This window comes from Neopelma chrysocephalum, unplaced genomic scaffold (genome assembly GCF_003984885.1).
Source record: "Neopelma chrysocephalum unplaced genomic scaffold, ASM398488v2 Primary Assembly neopelma1_96689, whole genome shotgun sequence".
Classification (NCBI taxonomy): Eukaryota; Metazoa; Chordata; class Aves; order Passeriformes; family Pipridae; genus Neopelma; species Neopelma chrysocephalum.
In genome coordinates, this window is record NW_020925334.1 from 9542 (window position 1) to 30581 (window position 21040).

General features: G+C 41.2%; 1 protein-coding gene across 1 annotated transcript; it reads left to right on the top strand.

The window, feature by feature from the left end:
* The first annotated feature begins 1997 nt into the window (after positions 1-1997).
* LOC113981664 (small conductance calcium-activated potassium channel protein 2-like) lies at positions 1998-19853 on the top strand. The gene is made up of 3 exons (XM_027709187.1): positions 1998-3020; positions 3636-3731; positions 19431-19853. Exons 1-3 carry the CDS (start codon positions 1998-2000, stop codon positions 19851-19853), a joined length of 1542 nt encoding a protein of 513 aa, XP_027564988.1.
* The last annotated feature ends 1187 nt before the right edge of the window (positions 19854-21040 follow it).

The window sequence follows — 21040 nt, forward strand, 5'->3', positions numbered from 1 at the left end:
ATATATAAAATATTTTGTTAATATTTAAAAAATAGTAAAATATATAGAATAATCTACCTATATTTTAGAACCATGATGGTTACTACATTAGTGAGAGTTGTTTGACTGCATACTTGCAATATGCACTTGCTTTAAAAGGTACGCTTTGATTAAAAATTAAGTAAATGAAATTTTATAGCAGAGCATATTAAAAAACTTAGCTATTCACAGTACTTCGTCCAAATTACTTAAAATGCAAGCCATTCAAGTATGCAGACTTTCAGAGAAAACTGAACTAACTGCTGTGCAAGTTCTAGAAATTATACAGATGTAGGTTTTTATCCTAGAAAGGCCTAGCAATTTTTTTCTTCAATATCTGAGAGAAGTTAAAGTTGTAAAGAGACCTTCCATGCTATTGAAGTGCAATATTACAGCTGAATTTTCAATCTGCATAGACAGTGCCTCCTGACTCAAAAAAAGAGAATGACATAGCTATAAAGTAAATAACTTTTTTTTCACAACTCTTTCCTTAAAGAATCTTTCCTTAAATAAATGCAGAAAAAAGACTTTATCTGGTTCAGACATCGCTCTGTCTAAGGGAGTTGCCATAATGAATTATTCAGTGAGAATTTGGGAGAGAAAGGAAGGTGAAGAGGCAAAATGGTAGCAGGTGATGAACAAAGATTACTGTGGAACAGTTTCGGGAAAATGGATCCAGACAAAAACTCAATTACATAATGAAAACGATCCTGTTTCACTGTTAAAGCTTCTAGTAATCCATTAGAATAAGTCCCTAACCTATAAATCACCTTGTATTGCATCCTCAGGTGATGACCGAAAACCCTATGAAACTTCCAGTAACTAGTTTCTTCCTTTTTTAGTTAAGAAAAAGAGTGGCCAAAAGAAATCCTCCCCTTTGTTATAGGTCTTATTAGGTATAAATAGGTGTTCTTGCAAAGTTTGTGGTGTAGTTACATTTAGTAGAGGAAGTGACAAGTTACTGTTTGTTCAGTCGTCAGTTACAGAAAGGTGCAGTTTGCCCAGAGACAAGAGGACCTATCAGCAGCAAAAGATCAGTAACCTCCATTTTGAAAATGTTGGGGACCCTTCCCCTAATGACCATGTAATGGGGGACACGTTGTAGGTGTGTCGGAAAGTCTGTAACCCCGAAGTACCTCAGCCAATGGGGAAACGGGGAGGGACCTGCGTTTCGGGCAAAGGGGATAAAAGAGGCTGCGACCTCTATCAAGTGGAGAGATCTCATTGGGGATTGTCGAGTGAACTCTCCCTTTTATTCGAATAAAAGTTTTAGTTAGCTCCTCTGTCTCTTGGCTATTTTTGAGGCTCTTAATACCAGAAATATTTTTCGGAACAGTCTGAAAAATATCGGAAATTACTATATGTAACCAAATGCCTCGGATGGCCCCCCAGCGGTTAGCTATCGCTGCCACCCCGGGCCCTGCGGCCCCTGGAAGCCAGTGGGCCCTGGGCTCTCCCGAGTTTCAGGAGAGGAGAGATCTCCTGTGACATCTCTGATGGCCTGTGGGCACGGCTTGAGGCCGCACCCTGGCCCAGCTCCTCTCCGTGCTGGGCGCCGGCCGCGCCAGGCCCTGAGAACCGCCTCCTTCCCGGGACCGCGGCGAGGGCCTCGGAGCGAGGACGCTGCTGTCTTGCACGTCTCCGGAAAGCGACGGGGCGTCGCTGGACAGCTCCGGAGCGCAGCGCAGCGCCAATGTTCTGGAGACGGCGCAGATGTGTGCGGCGGGGCCAGGAAGCCCGGCCGCGACTGCCTTTCCTCCCAGAGAGCGATCCCGGAAGCGAGCTCAGAGAGCGCTCCCCCCGCCCACCTCGGGCCCCCTCGAGTTTCTGTGGCGTGGGGCACACCGGCGGCGGGGCGGGGGGTGAGGGTAACCTCTACCTGCGGGAGTGGTAGCACACGGGATCCCCGCGCGAGAGGGGGCAGGGCGGATGGGGAATCTCTCCGCCGTCTCACACCGCAGCCGGTCTCCCTCGACGAGATGCGCCTTGTTTTGGTCCGCCCGACCAATCGGCTGGATTCTACGGAAGCCGGGATGGGTCCTTCGTGGAGGCAGCAGGCCTCTCCCCTGCCGACCATAACGCATTGCGCAGGGTGCACCACCACTACCTGGTGCTCCTGCGGCTTTAACGCCTCCGACATGGAAACACCATTGCAGTTCCAGACGGGCTTCTGCTCTGAGCAGCAGCAGCAGCAGCAGCAGGGCCAGGACAAGCAGAGTCTTCTCCAGCAGCCACAGCAGCAGCAGACCCCATGCCTCCAGTGCAACAACTGTACCTATTATGGGGCCGCTGTGGCAGCAGCGGGGGATAACCTGCCTTCGCTGCTCTGCACTTCTTCGCCTCTCTCGGGCGCTCTCAGGACTCACTCCTCGCCGCTCTCCACTTCCGCCTCCTCCCGGCAGGGCAGCCAGTTGAACGTCAGCGAGCTCACCCCCTCCAGCCATGCCGGCTCGTCCAGACAGCCCCACCAGTACCCCCAGTACCACCAGTGCCACCAGTGCCATAGCCTGCAGCAGCAGCAAGCAGCCAGTCCCAGCAGCAGTGTCAGCAGCGGCAGCACCCACCATCACCACTACCAGCAGCGTCGGGAGAGCAATCCCTTCGCCGAAATAGCCATGAGTAGCTGCAGGTACAACGGCGGCATCATGCGGCCGCTCAGCAACCTGAGCTCATCCCGCAGGAACCTGCACGAGCTTGACTCCGAGTCTCAGCCGCTCCAGCAGCCGCTCGTCGGCCCCATAGCCGCTGCTCCGGAGATCGTGGTCTCCAAGCCCGAGCACAACAACTCCAACAACCTGGCGTTCTACGGCTCCGGCGGCACGAACAACGGCGGGGGCAAGTCCAGCAAGAAGAAGAACCAGAACATCGGCTACAAGCTGGGGCACCGCCGGGCGCTCTTCGAGAAGCGCAAGCGCCTCAGCGACTACGCGCTCATCTTCGGCATGTTCGGCATCGTAGTCATGGTGATCGAGACAGAGCTGTCCTGGGGCGCCTACACGAAGGTACCTGCCACGCCGTCGGACCGCCTTCCTTTCGCTCTCGGCGCGGTCGACGCAGCCCAACCCACGCCCCCCCCCCCCCCCCCCCGTGCCCCTTCTGTGGGCTCCTTGTCCGTCCCGGTCCGTGGGCTCGCGGAAAGGTGGCTCCGCAGCCGGCTGCACTCTCCTGTCAGTCGTTCAAATTCTTGCGGTCTAGCCGCCCCGCGCCGTCATCCTCGTGGAAAGGCGGCTGCCGCCCGACCCCGACATCACTTCGTTTCTCTTAGAGCCCAGCGCGGCGGGACTGTTCAGCCCTCACCCGGCCCTGCCGGGAAGCGTCCCTCGCCCCGAGGAGAGGTGAGAGGTGCCCTGACCCCCCGGCACCGCCGTGTGGAGCCCACTGGTCCTCCGCCCTGAGACGAGATGCTCACCCCGCGGCTCCGCAACCGTGAGGCGAGGTGTCCCCCTTCCCTGGCCCCGCCGTGAGGCACCCTCCGGCCCCGACACTGTAAGGCGAGGCGATCTTCCCTCCCCTCCCAGTTCGGGCTCCGCTGCTCGCAGTGGGGCTGGGGAGCCTGGCGGTGCGGGAACGATTCCGCGTGTGTGTCTCTGATGGACAGTGGTGTCTTTCTGTTGCAGGAGTCTCTGTATTCCCTCGCTCTGAAATGTCTTATTAGCCTCTCCACGATTATCTTGCTTGGGCTCATTATTGTATACCATGCAAGGGAAATTCAGGTAATTAATTAACTTTATGAATTGCTGAGTGTTTACATATCTGTGGTTGCAGAGTCAGTTTTTCTAAAGGCTTTATTGTGGTAAGTACTTTGCACTTCCTGCTGATTCAGAAAACAAAAATAATCACTTAATGCTTCCTGAAGTTCAGTGAATGTATTTCATCCCTGGAGAGAAATAAGATTGCGTTGCCTGCTGGGACTGTTACCTGCGATTATGCTAGTAGGATCACTTAGTTCTGAGGTTATAGCACACTTTATGACATACCTGCTATTTTCTGTAGCAGATGTAGGGCAACAGTCTTATTTCCCAGTGACTAAATGTCATGCTGTGCATTTTCTCTGGATAGCAGGGCTAAGTATTAGGAAAGAGGCATCAATAACTTCTAGGTATGTAATCTTCACTGTGCTGTTTCAGATACTAGCATACACTAGAATATTTAAAAAGAGGGGAAAACCTTATGTTGGATTTGTTTTATTTAATGCCATAGAAATTACAGTCACTAGGAAATGTGACAGAGGAAAGCTGTGAAGACAGGTAAGGCTAAAGGTAGGGGGAATTTAATGATCAAAGCTGTAGAGTAAGTATAAAAATACTGTCACACGTCCTGTCCCAGGTACTTAGTTCAGTGGCGGTCTGAAAAATAAAAGCTAGACGATCCCAGTTTGGGGAAACTGGAATACTTTATTGAACATGAGAACACAATTTAAAGGCATCTGGGGCTGGACATGTTAATGAAGGGGACAGGCTATGTTAATTGGGGAGTTGCACAAATTTTTGCTGCAGTTTCCAAATAGTTAATTTTTCTTCTAGTAGGGTTACATGGGGGATAGAGGGATTACAGGGGTTTAGACATGATTTTAACAATCATCTCAAAAAGTCCTTTCTGATTTCTGCTGGAGCCAGGCTTAATCCATAAGGTAGAACTTTAACAGGTCTTGTGAGAAGGGTCCAGCTCCTTCAGATCATGAGGTTTTTGTCAGCCTTTGTTTTCCTTTTGCTGAAAGCTGGGTTTGGGCTCCCACATAGTTCTAATTTCAGTTGTCTTTTTTTTTAAATTAAGAAATTACAATTTGACATTTCAGTTAAACTGAAACATGTAAGAGAGAGTTTTCAAAGTTTCGAAGTGAAAAATACCTTATTTGTGGATACATTGGTGGCTTTGCTATGTCTAATTAGAGATACCTTGGGCTACAGACAGAAATGACAGTTTTCAAGGGCAGGAACATTTTTTTTTCAGCGGTACCAATTAGCAAAAAAGAGAAATTAAGAATTTTGTAGTACCCTTCTTCTATGCTGTAGTTCTAATATGAAAGGGCACCATAGTCTCCTCCTTAGACTACTGTTAGAGAAGTATTGCACTACTGAAGACTTTGCCAAATGGGATCCCGTCCTGCGGTCCATATATATGAAAAACACTATTTCTGTCTCAGAACCCAGTTTCTTTGCATTGATAGCAAAGATGGGCAGCTGTTTAAGATTATTGTACTCAATAAATGTCTGGTGACAGAGTATCACTATAAACTATTGAAAAACTGATGAAGAGGTTTCTTTATTTGTGTAAAAATAAATAAATGTATCTGCTGCAATGTGGGAGCCTTGTTCTCCAGTGTACCTTGCTATAAGTGTTGCTTGAGGCACTAAGAACAAAGTTGAAAAAAACCCAAATTCTGTAAGGATTTGAATTATTCTATGTATTTTCAAGAAACTTTAAATAGAAAACAATACACAACATAACCAAAAAGGCGTAGGTTTCTGTATGTGTAAGCTTACAGTAAGTAGTTACTCCAACATTTGCATAATTTTTTCCAGCTAATTGGATACACATTTTCATTCTTTCAGAGATTTGTTATAGATCAGAAAAATCAATCTTTTAAAAAACTTCAGTTGTATTTCTGATTTTTTTTAATTGATCGTTTTAAAGAACTCCTTTATGTATGAGACTACATGGAAGGAGTTGTGCAATCATGTGACTTAATCAAAATTAATGTAGTTTTCAACACTGCCTGACAGTTTAGAATACAAGCATACCTGTTTGTAAAACAGTACTACTCTATGTTTTTGTCTGAGAGATGCTGTAGGCTGCAGGACTCATGTCAGAGCTCGGAGTAAGCTGCAGCTCCGAGGGGCTCTGTCATTCATCTTGAAAATGAAGGGAAGTTTTGTTTTCAAGGACACTATTGGAAGGAAAGGCCATTGTACCACCCTTAGCTGTTAGATATCTGACAGATTTTTAATTTAGGCACAGTATGTTTATATATGCACACTTGACTTTTTAAAAAATAAGATGAAAAACACACAGAAATATTTGCATCCATCTATGGTGCTAAATTTATGTTGCACCTTAAATCTGAAAACAAAAACTATCTTTAAAATATTTTAGCTTAGAAATGCACAGAACCTACTCCAAGTGGAAGAAAATACTGCATAAGCCCGATAATGTAACGGTTTTAAAATAATCTTTAAAACTGACTGTTTTCTGAAGGGATACTTGCCTTTAATTCGGGAAAATATCCTGCTATGTGCAGTGGAATATTTTTTGAATCGGATCTGTAGAATCATGCCCATAGATGGTTGACTGTCCCCTGGAGCACCAGCTGTTTGCTGACCTTGTTCAAATTTGATCATTCCTTCCTTATTCTCAGAAAGGTACTTAGACTTTATCTGTAAGTATAGTGTAAATTTGTAGGAATTCATCAAGACAATAAATTTTGTTGTACAGAACAGAACAGCAATGTATTTTGCCCGCAGTGTGGTATGTTTCATAGTCTGATAGAAGCAGACCTACCTGAAAGAAAAGTAGATTTTCCTGCAAAACATGAACTAAAATATGTTGGGAAATAAGATGAAAGTTTAGCAATTAGTAGTGCTTGCAGATTTAATATTTAGAAGCATCTGGTGATATAAAATGTCTGCTAACCAAAATCAGCTTATTCCTTTTTTTTTTTTTGTCAGTAGTCTGTGCCCTTGATTTCTTGGTAGGAAGTCTGAGCAGCCATGCTGCAAGCAACTCTATGGTAGTGCCTAACAGTATAGCAGGTGACTGTAGTCTGTCCATTTAAATGACCTTGCCGGTGTGTTCTGTTTTGAAAACAGTCAGCTCATCAGTTAACCCAAACTGTGAGTTTGCTTGTCCCAGACCTGCTGAACATCATATTTTAATGGAGTTAGAAGGGAGATTTAAGAAGACTTATAGGGATTCTTCACAAGAATATTATACGGGTGTGAGATAAATGTGGGGGTTGTTGGGGGTTTTTTGTTTGTTTGATTTCTTTTTTTTTCTTTTTTAGTTTATAAGCAGTAGAGGAACAGAAGCACTTTCAGTATATAAGGGGTGAGGTTGGGGTGTGTGCCCTCTGCCTCCTTTTCAGCACCGCAGACAGCTCTGCACATTGCACTTTATCCGGGGTGCCTTTGCCTGGGCTGAGCCTGGCTTAGAGCAACCTGTACTGCAGGGAGGGCGGCTGCCAGTCTCTCCTGCTTCTCTCCTGTAGCTCAGCCCAAGTGAGTTGTCCTGCTGTGTGATGGCACATGCATAATTCTGAACATACGTTTACCCTCGCATTCTAAACCTATTATCAAAACAGATTAATTTTTATATTCTATGAAACGGCTCTGCATTTGACAGACTAAAGTCTCCAGAATGGCATAGCTGCAGTATTTAGACAAAAATAACTGGCTGCTCTGCAGTTTTGTGAAATATTGGAAATGTTAAAATGCTTTCTTCAAATAGGTTTTCAATTATTACAGTTAATTAGTTATCCTGTATTATTAGCTATTAGTGTTATTATTAGTATAATAATAAGTACGATTAGTGTTTTTATTAGTTATTGGTGTTATTATTATTATTATTTAGTGTATTAGTTATCCTGTTATTCAGGAGCTATTACTTTTATTAAATGTGACTTAATGTTAAGATTATCATAACAATCAAATTAAGCCAGGTAGTTTTAAATGATGGTTCTTAGCCTACATTATCACTTCAAGAAAAGAGGATAAAAACACAAACAATGCTTCCTTCACCTCTCTCCTTTTCCCAGGAGAAAAGCCAGATGAACAACAGTAATGATGTTGGAGCCAAGTATGGTGACAGCCCCAAATCTGTGTATTCTTGTAGACAGAGACAGGAAGCTGAATAGCCTCCCTGTAATCCAGGAGGAAACAGTTAGCGACCTGCTGAGCCACTTGGATCCTCACAAGTCTATGGGACCAGATGGGATCCACCCAAGGGTGATGAGGGAGCTGGCGGAAGAGCTCGCCAAGCCGCTCTCCATCATCTACCAACAGTCCTGGCTCACTGGGGAGGTCTCAGGTGATTGGAAGTTGGCGAATGTCACACCAATCCACAAAAAGGGCCAGAAGGAGGACCCGGGAAACTACAGGCCCGTCAGCCTGACCTCAGTGCCTGGCAAGGTTATGGAGCAGATCATCCTAAGTGCAATCACACAGCACCTACAGGATGGACAAGGGATCAGACCCGGCCAGCACGGGTTTAGGAAGGGCAGGTCCTGTCTGACCAACCTGATCTCCTTTTATGATCAGGTTACCCGCCTGGTGGATGAGGGGAAGGCTGTGGATGTGGTCTACCTGGACTTCAGCAAGGCCTTTGACACCATCTCCCATAGCATTCTCCTGAAAAAGCTGGCAGCCCACGGCTTGGACAGGGGCACTCTGTGCTGGGTTAAGAACTGGCTGGAGGGCCGAGCCCAGAGAGTGGTGGTGAACGGTGCTGCATCCAGTTGGTGACCGGTCACTAGTGGTGTCCCCCAGGGATCAGTGTTGGACCCAGTTCTGTTTAATATCTCTATTGACGATTTAGATGAGGGGATTGAGTCCACCATCAGCAAATTTGCAGATGACACCAAGCTGGGGGGGAGTGTTGATCAGCTGGAAGGCAGGAGGGCTCTGCGGAGGGACCTGGACAGACTGGAGAGTTGTGCTGATTCCAACGGGATGAGGTTCAACAAGGCCAAGTGCCGGGTCCTGTGCTTTGGCCACAACGACCCCCTGCAGCGCTACAGGCTGGGCACAGAGTGGCTGGAGAGCAACCAGGCAGAAAGGGACCTGGGAGTTTGGATTGACGGGAAGCTGAACATGAGCCAGCAGTGTGCCCAGGTGGCCAAGAAGGCCAATGGCATCCTGGCCTGTTATTAGGGAGAGGTTCGAAGATATACTGAAGCTCGAAACCATGACACCGTTAAAAGCTTAACAAAAACCAAGATTTATTACCAAGAGGGTGACCAACAAAACAAACAAACCCAAAAGGGAGGAAGGAGGAGAGAAATAAGCCCCAGTTACCCAGCTGTTGCCCATAAAGTTATCATACCGACCTAGCGTGCCTATAATTACCCATAGCAGAAGTGGCATCCTTGGAGAGTCAGTAAGCTCACAAAACTGGCAGGTGTCCCCGCCGAAAGGCAACGTTGTCCTTGATGTGAAGTTAACTCCTCTCCAAGAAAGCACTATCTACTTTTATACAATTAACTGAGTGACCACAACCTCCCAGGTGTGGCCAGCACTGCCCAACCAAAGGCCCTCAGTCCCACCTCCCAGTTATGTAAGTGCAACTCTTCTGCGCATGCGTGAGAACTTCGGAAATCCCCTCACGCACGCGCAGTATGTTTTGGGGGTCTTTCTTAATTGAGTCTGGGGGCGAGCCTTCCTCACTTCATCATCACTTTCTCCTCCAAATGCCCTTGACGAGCCATTAACCAATCACAGACGACCAATTAAAACAGTTTATACAGAAGTTCTCCCTCCAAGGACAACTTTCCCGTTTATCAGTGCTTGTTTTCCCATAACTTGGCAGGGAAAGAGCAAAGCTTTCACAGGTGGCAGGGCCAAACACAGACCAAAAGTATCAGCATAAATTCACCCTGGTACACCTGTATCAGGAACGGTGTGGCCAGCAGGTCCAGGGAAGTGATTCTTCCCCTCTACTCAGCACTGGTGAGGCCACACCTCAAGTACTGTGTCCAGTTCTGGGCCCCTCAGTTCAGGAAGGATATTGAGGTGCTGGAGCAGGTCCAGAGAAGAGCAACGAGGCTGGTGAAGGGACTCGAACTCAAGTCCTATGAGGAGAGGCTGAGGGAGCTGGGGTTGTTTAGCCTAGAGAAGAGGAGGCTCAGGGGAGACCTCATCACTCTCTACAACTGCCTGAAAGGAGGTTGTAGCCAGGTGGGGGTTGGTCTCTTGTCCCAGGCAACTATCAGTAAGACAAGAGGGCATGGTCTTAAGCTGCGCCAGGGGAGGTTTAGGTTAGATATTAGGAAGAAATTCTTTACAGAGAGGGTAATCAGGCATTGGAATGGGCTGCCCAGGGAAGTGGTGGATTCTCCGTCCCTGGAGGTTTTTAAGATGAGACCGGATGTGGCACTTAGTGCCGTGATCTAGTAACCACGGTGGCAGTGGATCAAGGGTTGGACTTGATGATCTTGGAGGTCCTTTCCAACCCGGATGATTCTATGATTCTCATTTTGGTTCATTGTTGTCATGCCTGTAATGTTGTTAGAAACATCACACTCGGGAGATTATGAAATAATAATTACTCTCTAAGCTTGTGTGGTTGTTGATTCAGTTTGGAAGACTGGTAGGAAAAATGTTATCCCAGCCTAGAACAGGTATTTTTCTGACTACTGTTCCAGTTGAGAAATACACTTTCGAAGAGGTGGAGGAGGGAAGAGCTAAGAAGATAGTATCATCCGATTATAATTTTAATTTACAATGTATAAATTGTCCACCTTATGCATAAACAGTTTGTTACTTCATGGTTGTCCTGGTTTTGGCTGGGATAGTTAATTTCTTCTACATAATTAAAATAGCGGCATACAACATGATTAAAACTGTTGTTTCTAGACAACTTATTGTTCCATTCCACATTTCCCTAATGCAATTTGCTGTTAGATTAATAATCGGGTGGAAGTTAGGAAACTTTTTGATGACAGTTCACATGGTAAAGCTGCATTTTTTTTCTACCTTTACTGAGAAAGTAGACCTCTCTGTCTCTCTCTTGTACTGCTGCAGACAGAAATGCTTTTTAAATGTACAGTTCCTGAAGTTTTACTGGCACGTCCTCATATTACTCAAACGATTAAAACCAAAATTCTCTAAGGTTACTAATAAGATGTCGTTAATTCCCTTTCTTGGGTATTCTGCCACAGCCTGGTATTTCTTGAAAGATGGCTGTCAGAGGGTAGGAGGACTATGTCCACTGGGATACTTTTGCTTTGGTGATGGACTAATTAGGGTATCCCTTTGTAAATAAACATTGCCCTTCTTCTATTGCCTTTCTTGAATAATGGTAGTCTGTGTTCTTCTGGACTGCATCTGAACCTCTTTTCCCTCTTCCCTTGATACAGATGCTCTCACTCACACAGAAAAATGAAAATTGTTGATATTTGGCAGAAATTAATAGAAATCTTAATTTTATTTGTTTTTGTACGTGAATTGAGATTTCTAAACACTTATAAATTGGACTGTTAGTTCATGCTCAAGTAGAACTCCTATGGAAAGTCATGCAGACTTCAAAGTTAAGGTTAAACCACTGTTGTCACAGCAGAGTTCATTTTTGAGTTCATGTTTAGAATTCAGTCCATCACTTTCCAGGTCTCCAGGGAGAAAGCACTCTCAGTCCCTAGATTGTTCTGAAGTGGTGGGAAAATCATGTGATACTGATGGATTTGACATGAAACATTTTCAATCTTCAGTAACGTTATGGAAAATTATCACACACGTGAGCCCAAATATCTTGCTGAAGGCTCGAGAGTTTTCTCCCTTTCCCTGTCTCCTGAAAAGTTGAAGAAACGGAGCAGGCAGTACTAGGAAAAACAGGTGGATGTTACTAAATACATTTATTGACTATTTATTGTGCAAATAAATTCCATAATGCATTATTCTAGTAAACACTGCTTATGGGGCTTTAATTATCTTATTGGAAAGTTCTTCAGAAAAAATCCTGCATTCTCTAAGAACTATGAAGTTAAACTCCCTTACAGTTTTCTATCGCAAGCACTAATGGGTATCCTGCAGGCAAAATTGTTTATATCTATGTAATTCTTTTGCCTTCACTGTGGTGGTGCATGTTTATCTCATTGTCTTTCTTCTTCTGTTGACTCCAAAGAAACAAAAGTCTAGCTTGTCTTTGCTTAAGTATGCTGAAGCATCAGCTAAGACTGCTGCTGCAAAAACAAATGAAGATTAAGAGCACAGAAAGCAAGTCTGTTGAATAACAGGTGAAAATCAATAAATTAACTTTGAGCGATAATTTTATTCTGATCTAAAACCTGCTGAAAATTACTGAAAAAAATCTGTTTATTTTAACAGGCCTTGGATCAGGCAACAACAAATCTCATCATGTGCCAGTTTTGGTCCAAGATACAGTAGTTTCATGTATAGGCTTGAAAATTACCTTGTACCAGTGAAGCTTAATACACATTCCATACAACAGAAAAACATGCTGATTATAAGAAAACTAGAGACATCAAATCTGTTAAATTATCACTTTAGGTGTATTTATTTGCTAAATATTTAGCTTTAGTTCCATTCAGTACATTTTTGAATAGATTATATCTGCAGAACATGTTGACCCAGGAAAAGTTACAAGTGCCTACTGTCTCTGAAAAGCAGCACTGTAATGCATAAGACACAGAAGGCAGGATAGACAGTCCTTTAACATTGGTCAAGCATCTAATGAACAGTGACTGAAAGGATCTGAGGCCTTTTGCATTGAAATTAAATGTAGAAGATGCTTGCTTCCAACAGCCTCTCTTAGGACATAGGAGGAGGTTGTATCTAATGGTCGGGCCACTGAATGGTTGGCCTGGCAATACCTAGCATTGTCCATTCAAATGCACCCTTGTTCTGAGAATTTTTTAGTGAAGCTGTTAGAAGTTTATCAGGACATCGGGTTCATCTTTCCTTAAAAATACATTCTTAAGTTTAGAGTCACAGGTGTAGGTGTACTCCTTTGGCAGAATGAATAAATTACCTCATTTTACCTAGCTTCGGATTCAGTATTTCTTCCTTTAACTTCTGTTTCCTCTATTCCCTTGCAAAAATATTGTCGGTTTCTTCAGTGAATATATCCTTTTTTGACTGGTTCTAGTTTTCCCAGTAGTAATGAAGCTGATCTTCCCTGAAGAGAATAAGGCTTCTCTCACGTTGGGAACAGTGGCTGATGGCAGGTATGTTGGGAGATGGCAGTTTTTCATGCAGTGATCTGTAGAACAAATTAATTTTTGTGATGAATGAAGAAAACCAAATCCTAAATCAAGAACTGTAAAACGATCATTTAAAATTAACAACATAAAAATACCGAAATGTAGATAGTTCTCTTCAGTGAATTTTGCTTCCACAAGAATACTGTAGAATTAGAGTCACTTTATTTCTGAGATACTTAAAATGGGGAAAAATATGACAGAAGTTTCTTACAAGATGTATTCTAAAATGTATTCTGTGTAAAGGTACTGATATTTTGTGGGAAGATGTACTATGTTCCTCATACAGAGTCTTGGAATTGCTGCTTCAGTGCAAAACTAAATTAATTCCTAACTCTGGAATCTGACTAATGTTTCTATCCCAGTACGGCTAAGATTAGTGCACTAGTTATAGCAGATCACCTATAAGACCAGAAAAGTTTTTTAAAGAGATGTTTTTGTTTTGGAAGTTTTTTATTAGTATAGTAATTTTTTTTCAATGTGGTCATTTGCTGTTTGTATTTGTAAAGATGCAAAGGGAACCTAAGCAATCCATTCAATATTTCTTTGCCACCTTCCCTTTCCGATGTAATAAAGCTGGCATAGCTAATGTCCAGCTACACTCTCATCAGTGAGAGTGAGCCAGAGCAGGCCAGTAGAAGTAGGGAGTAGGGCAGAGTGTCAGCTGATGGAAGTTGGGTTCTAAACAAGTTGCATTTAAGTTAGCTTTGCTAATGGAATGTTTTGTAAAGATTTGCTACAGGCAAATGAACCTTCTCTGTCCTTAGATTCCTGGGAACAACAGTATGGTTTTAAAACTATATATATTTTTCATTCCATCTCTATGGAGCAACTACTCTGGATTGCTCTGAGTCACCCAGTCTATTTACTAGGAAACATATCTGTTATGTAAAAGCATACATTTCCTTTTCTTTTTTATTCTTTACTTTTTAAATAACAGAACAATGCATAGTATAAAGCAATAAAAATACTTCTATAATGCACTGGTCTCATTTTCCTGTTTTGCGTGTTTGTGCAAAGGAAAGGAACAGGACTCCTACCTAAACTGTTCTTTCTGTATTAATCTTCCTCCACTCATGCTATATTCAGAGCTTTACTAAGTCATGTTCCTTCTGCATCTTCTTGGAGAACATTTCTGACTGTCAACTCCAGTCACCGGAGCTTTTGGAAACTGTTGGTGCTGGATGGAAGTTTTCTCAATGTTGTAACTTAAGGACCTTATTCTCATTGTGTTTTACCCTGCTAGAGGGAGTGGGGTCTGAATATATTATATAATAGAATAAGTGTTAAATGAAGATTATTATTTAAATTAAAAAATACCTTTAATGGACACTGACTTTGAAAGAACTCAGTAACTTTAATTCAGTCACTTACTGATGGGTCTACTGAGTATCTCAAATGAATATGGTAACCCCGAGTGCTGGGCTTCTATTTCTGAACCTCTGATTTAAAGTATTATCTATTTAATAATGCCTTTCTCAGGAATTTCTTTTACTTTATAGCACCGGAGAAGAAATCTGGATATCTAGGACCATACTTTTTTTTTTTTTTTCTACTTGGAGTCTTTGGATTTCACTTCTTGACACTATTACCTGCATAGAAGGTTATTGGGAAGAAAGAACAGCAGTTTTAGGAGCATCTCACCCTCTTTGGGTCCCTGAAGCATGTACATACAGGGAGAACTACATGAAAAGAAATTCCATATGTCCCAGCAATTGCTGAGAGTTGTAGTGGTTCCTTGGCAGCACAGGCTGTCAGGGATTAAGCCATTTCACAGTTGTTTGAGACAAATAATAGAGCTGAAAGTCTGACCTGTAGCATTTAAAAATATTGAACAATGCCTCAGAATATCTTTGGAGAGAGAAATCAAAAAAGAATACTGTGAGTATCTGATTTAGAACAGAAGGAAAATATGGGGAGGCAGAATTTAAGCTTATGTTAATGTGATCGTGCCCTTTGTTATCTTATAGAGTGTTTGGGCTAGTGTTTTCTGAGGGATAGAGGTTAAGAAAGGCATGGACAAACCTGATAAGCGTGTTGAGTAACACATATATGTTTATTGAAATGGTTGTGACTATGCTCCTCTCTGCATGTGCCCTGTCATAGTAACTGATGTATATTATTCAGGTGCATTGTAATGTGCAGTTTTTTTATGCTGCACATAGGAAAATATGGTACACAAAGGCCATAAGTAATCTGAGCCTCAGTTACACATCTCTTCCCAAGATGGTCAGATTTAATGCTATCTTTGAGGGAAGCATTTTGAGCCTACTTAGCCACCAGCACAGATTAACATGAAATTTTTTTTGCATGCACTGACATACACAGTGTGCATAGCAAGATATCGATAACCATTAAAAACTCATTTTGCATAGAGATACCAAATTGAAATAAATGTACTATGCCAAAAATCAATTTTTATGATGAAACTAAGTACCAGACTTTTACAATCATTCTTTTAAATTGGCATTTTTATAATTAGGGGGGTTTGTGTATGTGCATGTACATGTACGAATGATAGAATAGTCTAACTTCATTTGAAAAAAGTAAGAATGTTTCATTTGTGTAGATAGCTATATCCACAAGATCTTGTGGATCAATTTCTAATGGCCTACTAGAAAATTTGGTCTTGACTCTGGATGTGGGAAGCATTCTGGGAAACATAAGATAACATGGTTTTCATGTAGCTTTGTGAAAAACACTATTCTTTGCCTTCTGTGCTTTGCATGCAGAAGGTATTTGATGCCTCATGGCTTTATATAAGACTTAAACTTACTAACTTCTCTGCTCTGTGGCACTGTATTCAGGATGTAGAGTTCTTGGGAATTCCTACAGGTTCTCCAAGATCAAGGACAGGCCTTGGGATAGTTTACAGACCATGTAATTATATGCCTTCTGATGATGGAAGAAGGTGTTTTTCATCCCCTAGTTAGGGAAAGGCTTGAGATGTCTATCTCCAACCACCATATGATTTTCAATCATTTGTACTTAATACCTTCTTCGTCTCTGGGGAGTATAATGCTGGTTTTAGTTGCATAAGTGATATTCTGAGGACTAGAAGCTATAGAAAAACGTTTGATAAAAAAATTGGTAGAACAGCAGCCACAGAGGCTCTATTTTGCTAGTCTGTGTCACAGTTTCATCAGTTTTTTTATAAGGGTAAAGCAACTCCAGTATTTAACCATTTAAAATTTGGATGTTTAAATTAAACAATTGCCACAATGCCTTTGTGAGTACAGCTGATTCTCCTTCTGCAAGGAATGCTTCAAGGAGTACAGCTTTATCATTGTTTATTGCTTCCTTTTTATTCCTTACAGCAGAGCAGTGATATTGTTTTCACGATTGTTCTTCTACTGGGATTGTAAAGAAACTGGCCAATTTCCTTGTACTTTGCGTTCACCAACATCCTCAGATAGCCTGCTAGGAATTTGTTTTGATATATTAATGATTTGCAAAATTAATTTATCTACTTTTAAATAGCTTCAGGGAGTCTCTGGTCTAAGTTGTCATTACGTGCAATCTGTCTACTCTGAATTTGTTTCTCTTTTTCTAATCTGGTGTTATATGAATTTAACACGAGTTGTTTTGTAAATGCACAAACACGTTAATATCTATGATGTGCTATCTATTTTTATATTTATACTGTGTGGTGTTAGAAACATCAAGTTTATTTATAGTTTAATATTCATGTCTTATTTTTGCATGCCACATGTTGGAAATGCATTATATAATTTCAGATGAAAACAACTTTTTTTAATTTGTCTTATAGAGTGCAGGCTTAGTAAAGGTAGATGGCAGTTCTGTATTTGAAGAAGCTTTACAGAACACTGATGAAGAACTTAAATTATTTTTCAATGTTAGACTAATAATTAATAAGAAATTTGAAAGCTATGAGCAGGCATAACATCTTTGACCTTGACTGGAGTATGGCCTTCTGCATAGGCTGCAGGACTCAATTTTATAGGAAGAACTTGTTCTCTTTTTATTACTAGCATCATTCCCCATTCAAATGGGGAATAGTATCTTAAAATGAATGCATGGTTATTATAACAGAACTGACTAAAAGCAGCTGAGAGGGTGTATGCATATATATATGTATATTAAAAAATATTTAAAAATTCATGCACCCCCCCTTTAAATTGTGCTGTTCAGCTGTTCTTTCTTTCCTCTATTCATTTTCCCTCCTTGCTTTCCAAATAGTAAATGTACACAACCAAACAAGTAGGAACATGCAAATACCACTGCATTTTCCAAATTAAATGTTAACAATTGCATTTAGTAGGTTGCATAATTGCAAGCATATAAAATGTACATGAAATCCTGTGCTAATTTCTAACTATTTTCAGTACATCCCAATTGACTTGTTATCCACAGCCTATTTTGTTCCAGAATGTTTGATATTCCTGTGTTTCATGGACTGAATTTAGAGACACAGATTTGTATGGAAATTTACGTCATAAATATGTTTTTGAAATGTTACTATTTTTTCAAATAGGAATTTTTGTACTGGATCTGTGTTCCTCTGTGGCTTCTGGTGCTTTCTATCTTCTGTTACTGGTTTATATTAATCTGTATTCTGGATGCTCTAAATACCTGGACCTCTTTATAGCTGTTTTACCATTTGTGTGATCTGACTGACAGCATTTGCAGGCTAATCACAAGAATCAAATGCACTTGAATCTCACTGTATTTTGAAAGTTTGGCCTTTTATATCAATTAGTACATTTGCTAAGTGCAAACCAACTGTCTTTTGGTAATAAATAAATAAATAAATAGGTCGATTTACCTTCCTGCCTGTATGAATTTCATTTTTATATCTAGCATACAAAGTCTTCAGAAAGACCACAGGCAAAAGAAAGTGTATGTGCTCATGTTGCATACATTGAATTCACCGAGTGTATTTCTTTAGCTTAATTAATTCAACACTATGTTTCTTTGGTTTTAATAGTATTGCAATGGAGGTAAGAACTATACCGAAGATAAAGAGAAGGAACATGAAGGAGCAAAACACAGGTCTAAAAAGAAAAGAATTTGAGTTGGGTTTTTTTGTGTCTTGTTTGTTTCTTACTGTGGTTGAATTCTTTCTTTCTTTTAGCGTCACTCCAACTACAATAAAGTTAACTTGTTATCACTTTCTTAAACAAAGAACTGGAGCAATCTTCTGGAAGACAAACTGAATGTGTTGGGGGAAGATGTAGATGTGGTTTGGGATCTCTGAAGGACATATACAGAGAGCTCAGGCTTGCATTTCTAAACTCTTGAAGGATAGAAAGATGGAAAGAGGCAAAAAGCAATGCAGAAGAGGAATTGCTTGTTTGGCCCTGTATATGATGTGTGGCATGCTGGAAATACTTTCTTACATTCAGAAGGACATTCTTTGTGCATTTCACCTTCTCGCCCCTTAAATTACTTCTAAGCTTTTGAATAAAATCCTGCAAAAGGTTTTTATTTCCAATTACATATTTACTGAACAGCCTTTTCTAGATTCAGACTAGAGGTGATGTGAAGGTCTTCTCCTGTTGCTTTTTTTAAAAGTTGCCTTGCATAACCCTACTCTCTACTAGTGACAAATATTGTTCAATTAAGTATTTAGTTAGTAAATCTTCAGGAACAACATTTACTAAACAGTGTGAAGTGGTTTATTACTTTTGTTCCTGGGTGGTAAACTGAAGGCTTTGGTTCTGCAAGGACCTACATACATTCATGTGCATTTGATTTGCAGCTACTAATAGACCTCACTTAGGCTACTCTGGTGTTTGCAGGCCTCTGCTTTTCATTTTTTGTTTTTTTGAAGGTGTGATTACAGTTCATTTAGACATGGTCAACCTAGCTTTAAAACAGCTAGTTTGGGTATTGCTAGTAGTTGAGGTACAGTTGAACTGATTTTGAACTGATGAGTTATCTTTTAGAGTCTTTATGTAGTTTCTTGGATGGTTTTGCAGCCTGCATTGGTCTATTACTGGTACCCGAAGTTTGAAGAAAACTTGAATAATTCTACTGAAGCTATAACCTCTCCAGTCTGAAGCACCGATGTGCTCTAAAGAAGTCCTAATGTTGTACTGCAGAAAGTATTTTCAATTTGTAATTTAGATTTCCATCCTGAAAAACCTTTTTAAAAGTTCTTCTTAATTCTATGAACTTTGATTAAGAAATTGATTTTGAAGGGATGAGGTTTAAATTGGCACAAAGTTTTGTTTTATCAAAAATTACAATTAAACAAAAATATGAAAAAATCTTAGTAAATAATAATATGTGGAAATTCAGTTTCATATAAAGTTTTTAAAACAGCGCACAAAACCATTTTTTTTGGCTTACCCAAAATGACATTCACTTAGTAGTGACTTAGTAATGTCATTTGCTGAAATGGCAAATTTATTTTGGTTTTAGTGGTCATTAGAAGCTCTGAAAACAATGGTATTTTAAAATGTAATCATAACAAGGTTTGTTAATGGCATACTAAAGTTAACCTTGTATTTTATCTTTTCAGTTATTCATGGTGGACAATGGAGCAGATGACTGGAGAATAGCCATGACTTATGAGCGTATTTTCTTTATCTGCTTGGAAATACTTGTATGTGCTATACATCCCATACCTGGGGACTATACATTCACATGGACAGCCCGTCTTGCCTTTTCTTACACTCCATCCACAACAACAGCTGATGTGGATATTATTTTATCTATACCAATGTTCTTAAGGCTGTATCTTATTGCCAGAGTTATGCTTTTGCATAGCAAACTTTTCACTGATGCATCATCTAGAAGCATTGGAGCGTTAAATAAGATAAACTTCAATACCCGTTTTGTTATGAAGACATTAATGACAATATGTCCAGGAACTGTACTGTTGGTTTTTAGTATCTCATTATGGATAATTGCTGCATGGACTGTCCGAGCTTGTGAAAGGTAAGGTTGTTCTGTTTGGTTGGTTGGTTTGTTCTGTCCATCTGTCTTGTTTTGCTTCTCTGGTTTTGTGTTTGAAGGACCTAAATATTTAATGGAATGGAGCTTCCTGGTCTTTGATATGTTGAGTGCTGGTAGGATTTCACTCTGTCACAGATTGTCAGGAATGCTTTGCCTTTTAATCCGAAGGACCTACATAGAGAAGTTTGTGCCACAACACTTATTGTAGTATTGCTAGTCGATTTCAATGTTTTCATTGCTAAAGCTTTGCTAAAACACAGTGGATATGATAAAATGTCTTTTAACAACAGTTGCAGTTGTTGATATTATGTTTGCTAAGAGCCTTCATTTATTGTGTTTGCGAGTTAAATTTACTGAGAGTAATGTAGATAAAATAGCTATGGAAAATTCCAATGGAAAATGTATTTTTTCAATTAGACTTTTATTGTCTTGTTGCTTTAAAAAAAAAAAAAGTGAAAAAAAGTTGTTGGGGAGTTGGCAAGATCAAGAAAGGGTGATGTACTGGTTTTGGCTGGGATAGAGTTCATTTTCTTCCTAGTAGCTCGTACGGTGCTGTGTTTTGGATTTGTGACCAAAATAGTGTTGATAGCACATTGATGTTTTAGCTATTGCTGAATAGTGCTTACACGGCATCAAGGCCTTCTCTGTTTCTCCCTCTGCCCACCTCCAGTGGGAAGGTTGTCAGTGCGCAAGAGACTGGGAGGGGACACAGCTGACCCCAACTGACCAAAGGGATGTTCCATACCATATACCATCATGCTCAGCAATAAAAACTGGGGGAAAGAAGGAGAAAGGGGGGAAGTTTGGAGATATGGCATTTGTCTTCCCAAGTAACCATCACACGTGATGAAGCCCTACTTTCCTGGAAAAGTAAGATTGGAAGTAGTGAATGAATTCCTTACATTGTTTTGCTTATGCATACAGTTTTTGCTTTCCCTATTAAACTGTCTTTATCTCAACCCATGCATTTTCTCACTTTTTCCCTTCCAATTCTCTTCCCCCTCCCATGGGGGGGGACTGAGTGAGTGACCATGTGGGGCTTAGCTGCCTATCGGGGTTAACCCACAACAGAGTCAAAGAGAAATGGTGATGGGGGGAAAGAAATAAATAGGAGGTGAGAAAGAGATGGGGAAAGAGAATAAAAAGGAGAAAGAGCAGAAGAGAGCAACAGAG

What these genes read in the sequence shown, in the direction of transcription:
- LOC113981664 (XM_027709187.1), top strand. Translation starts at nt 1,998, where the DNA reads ATGCGCCTTGTTTTGGTCCGCCCGACCAATCGGCTGGATTCTACGGAA. An exon ending in CCTGGGGCGCCTACACGAAG is followed by an intron (nt 3,021 to 3,635) that starts GTACCTGCCACG and finishes TTTCTGTTGCAG; the next exon opens with GAGTCTCTGTATTCCCTCGC. An exon ending in ACCATGCAAGGGAAATTCAG is followed by an intron (nt 3,732 to 19,430) that starts GTAATTAATTAA and finishes TTATCTTTTCAG; the next exon opens with TTATTCATGGTGGACAATGG.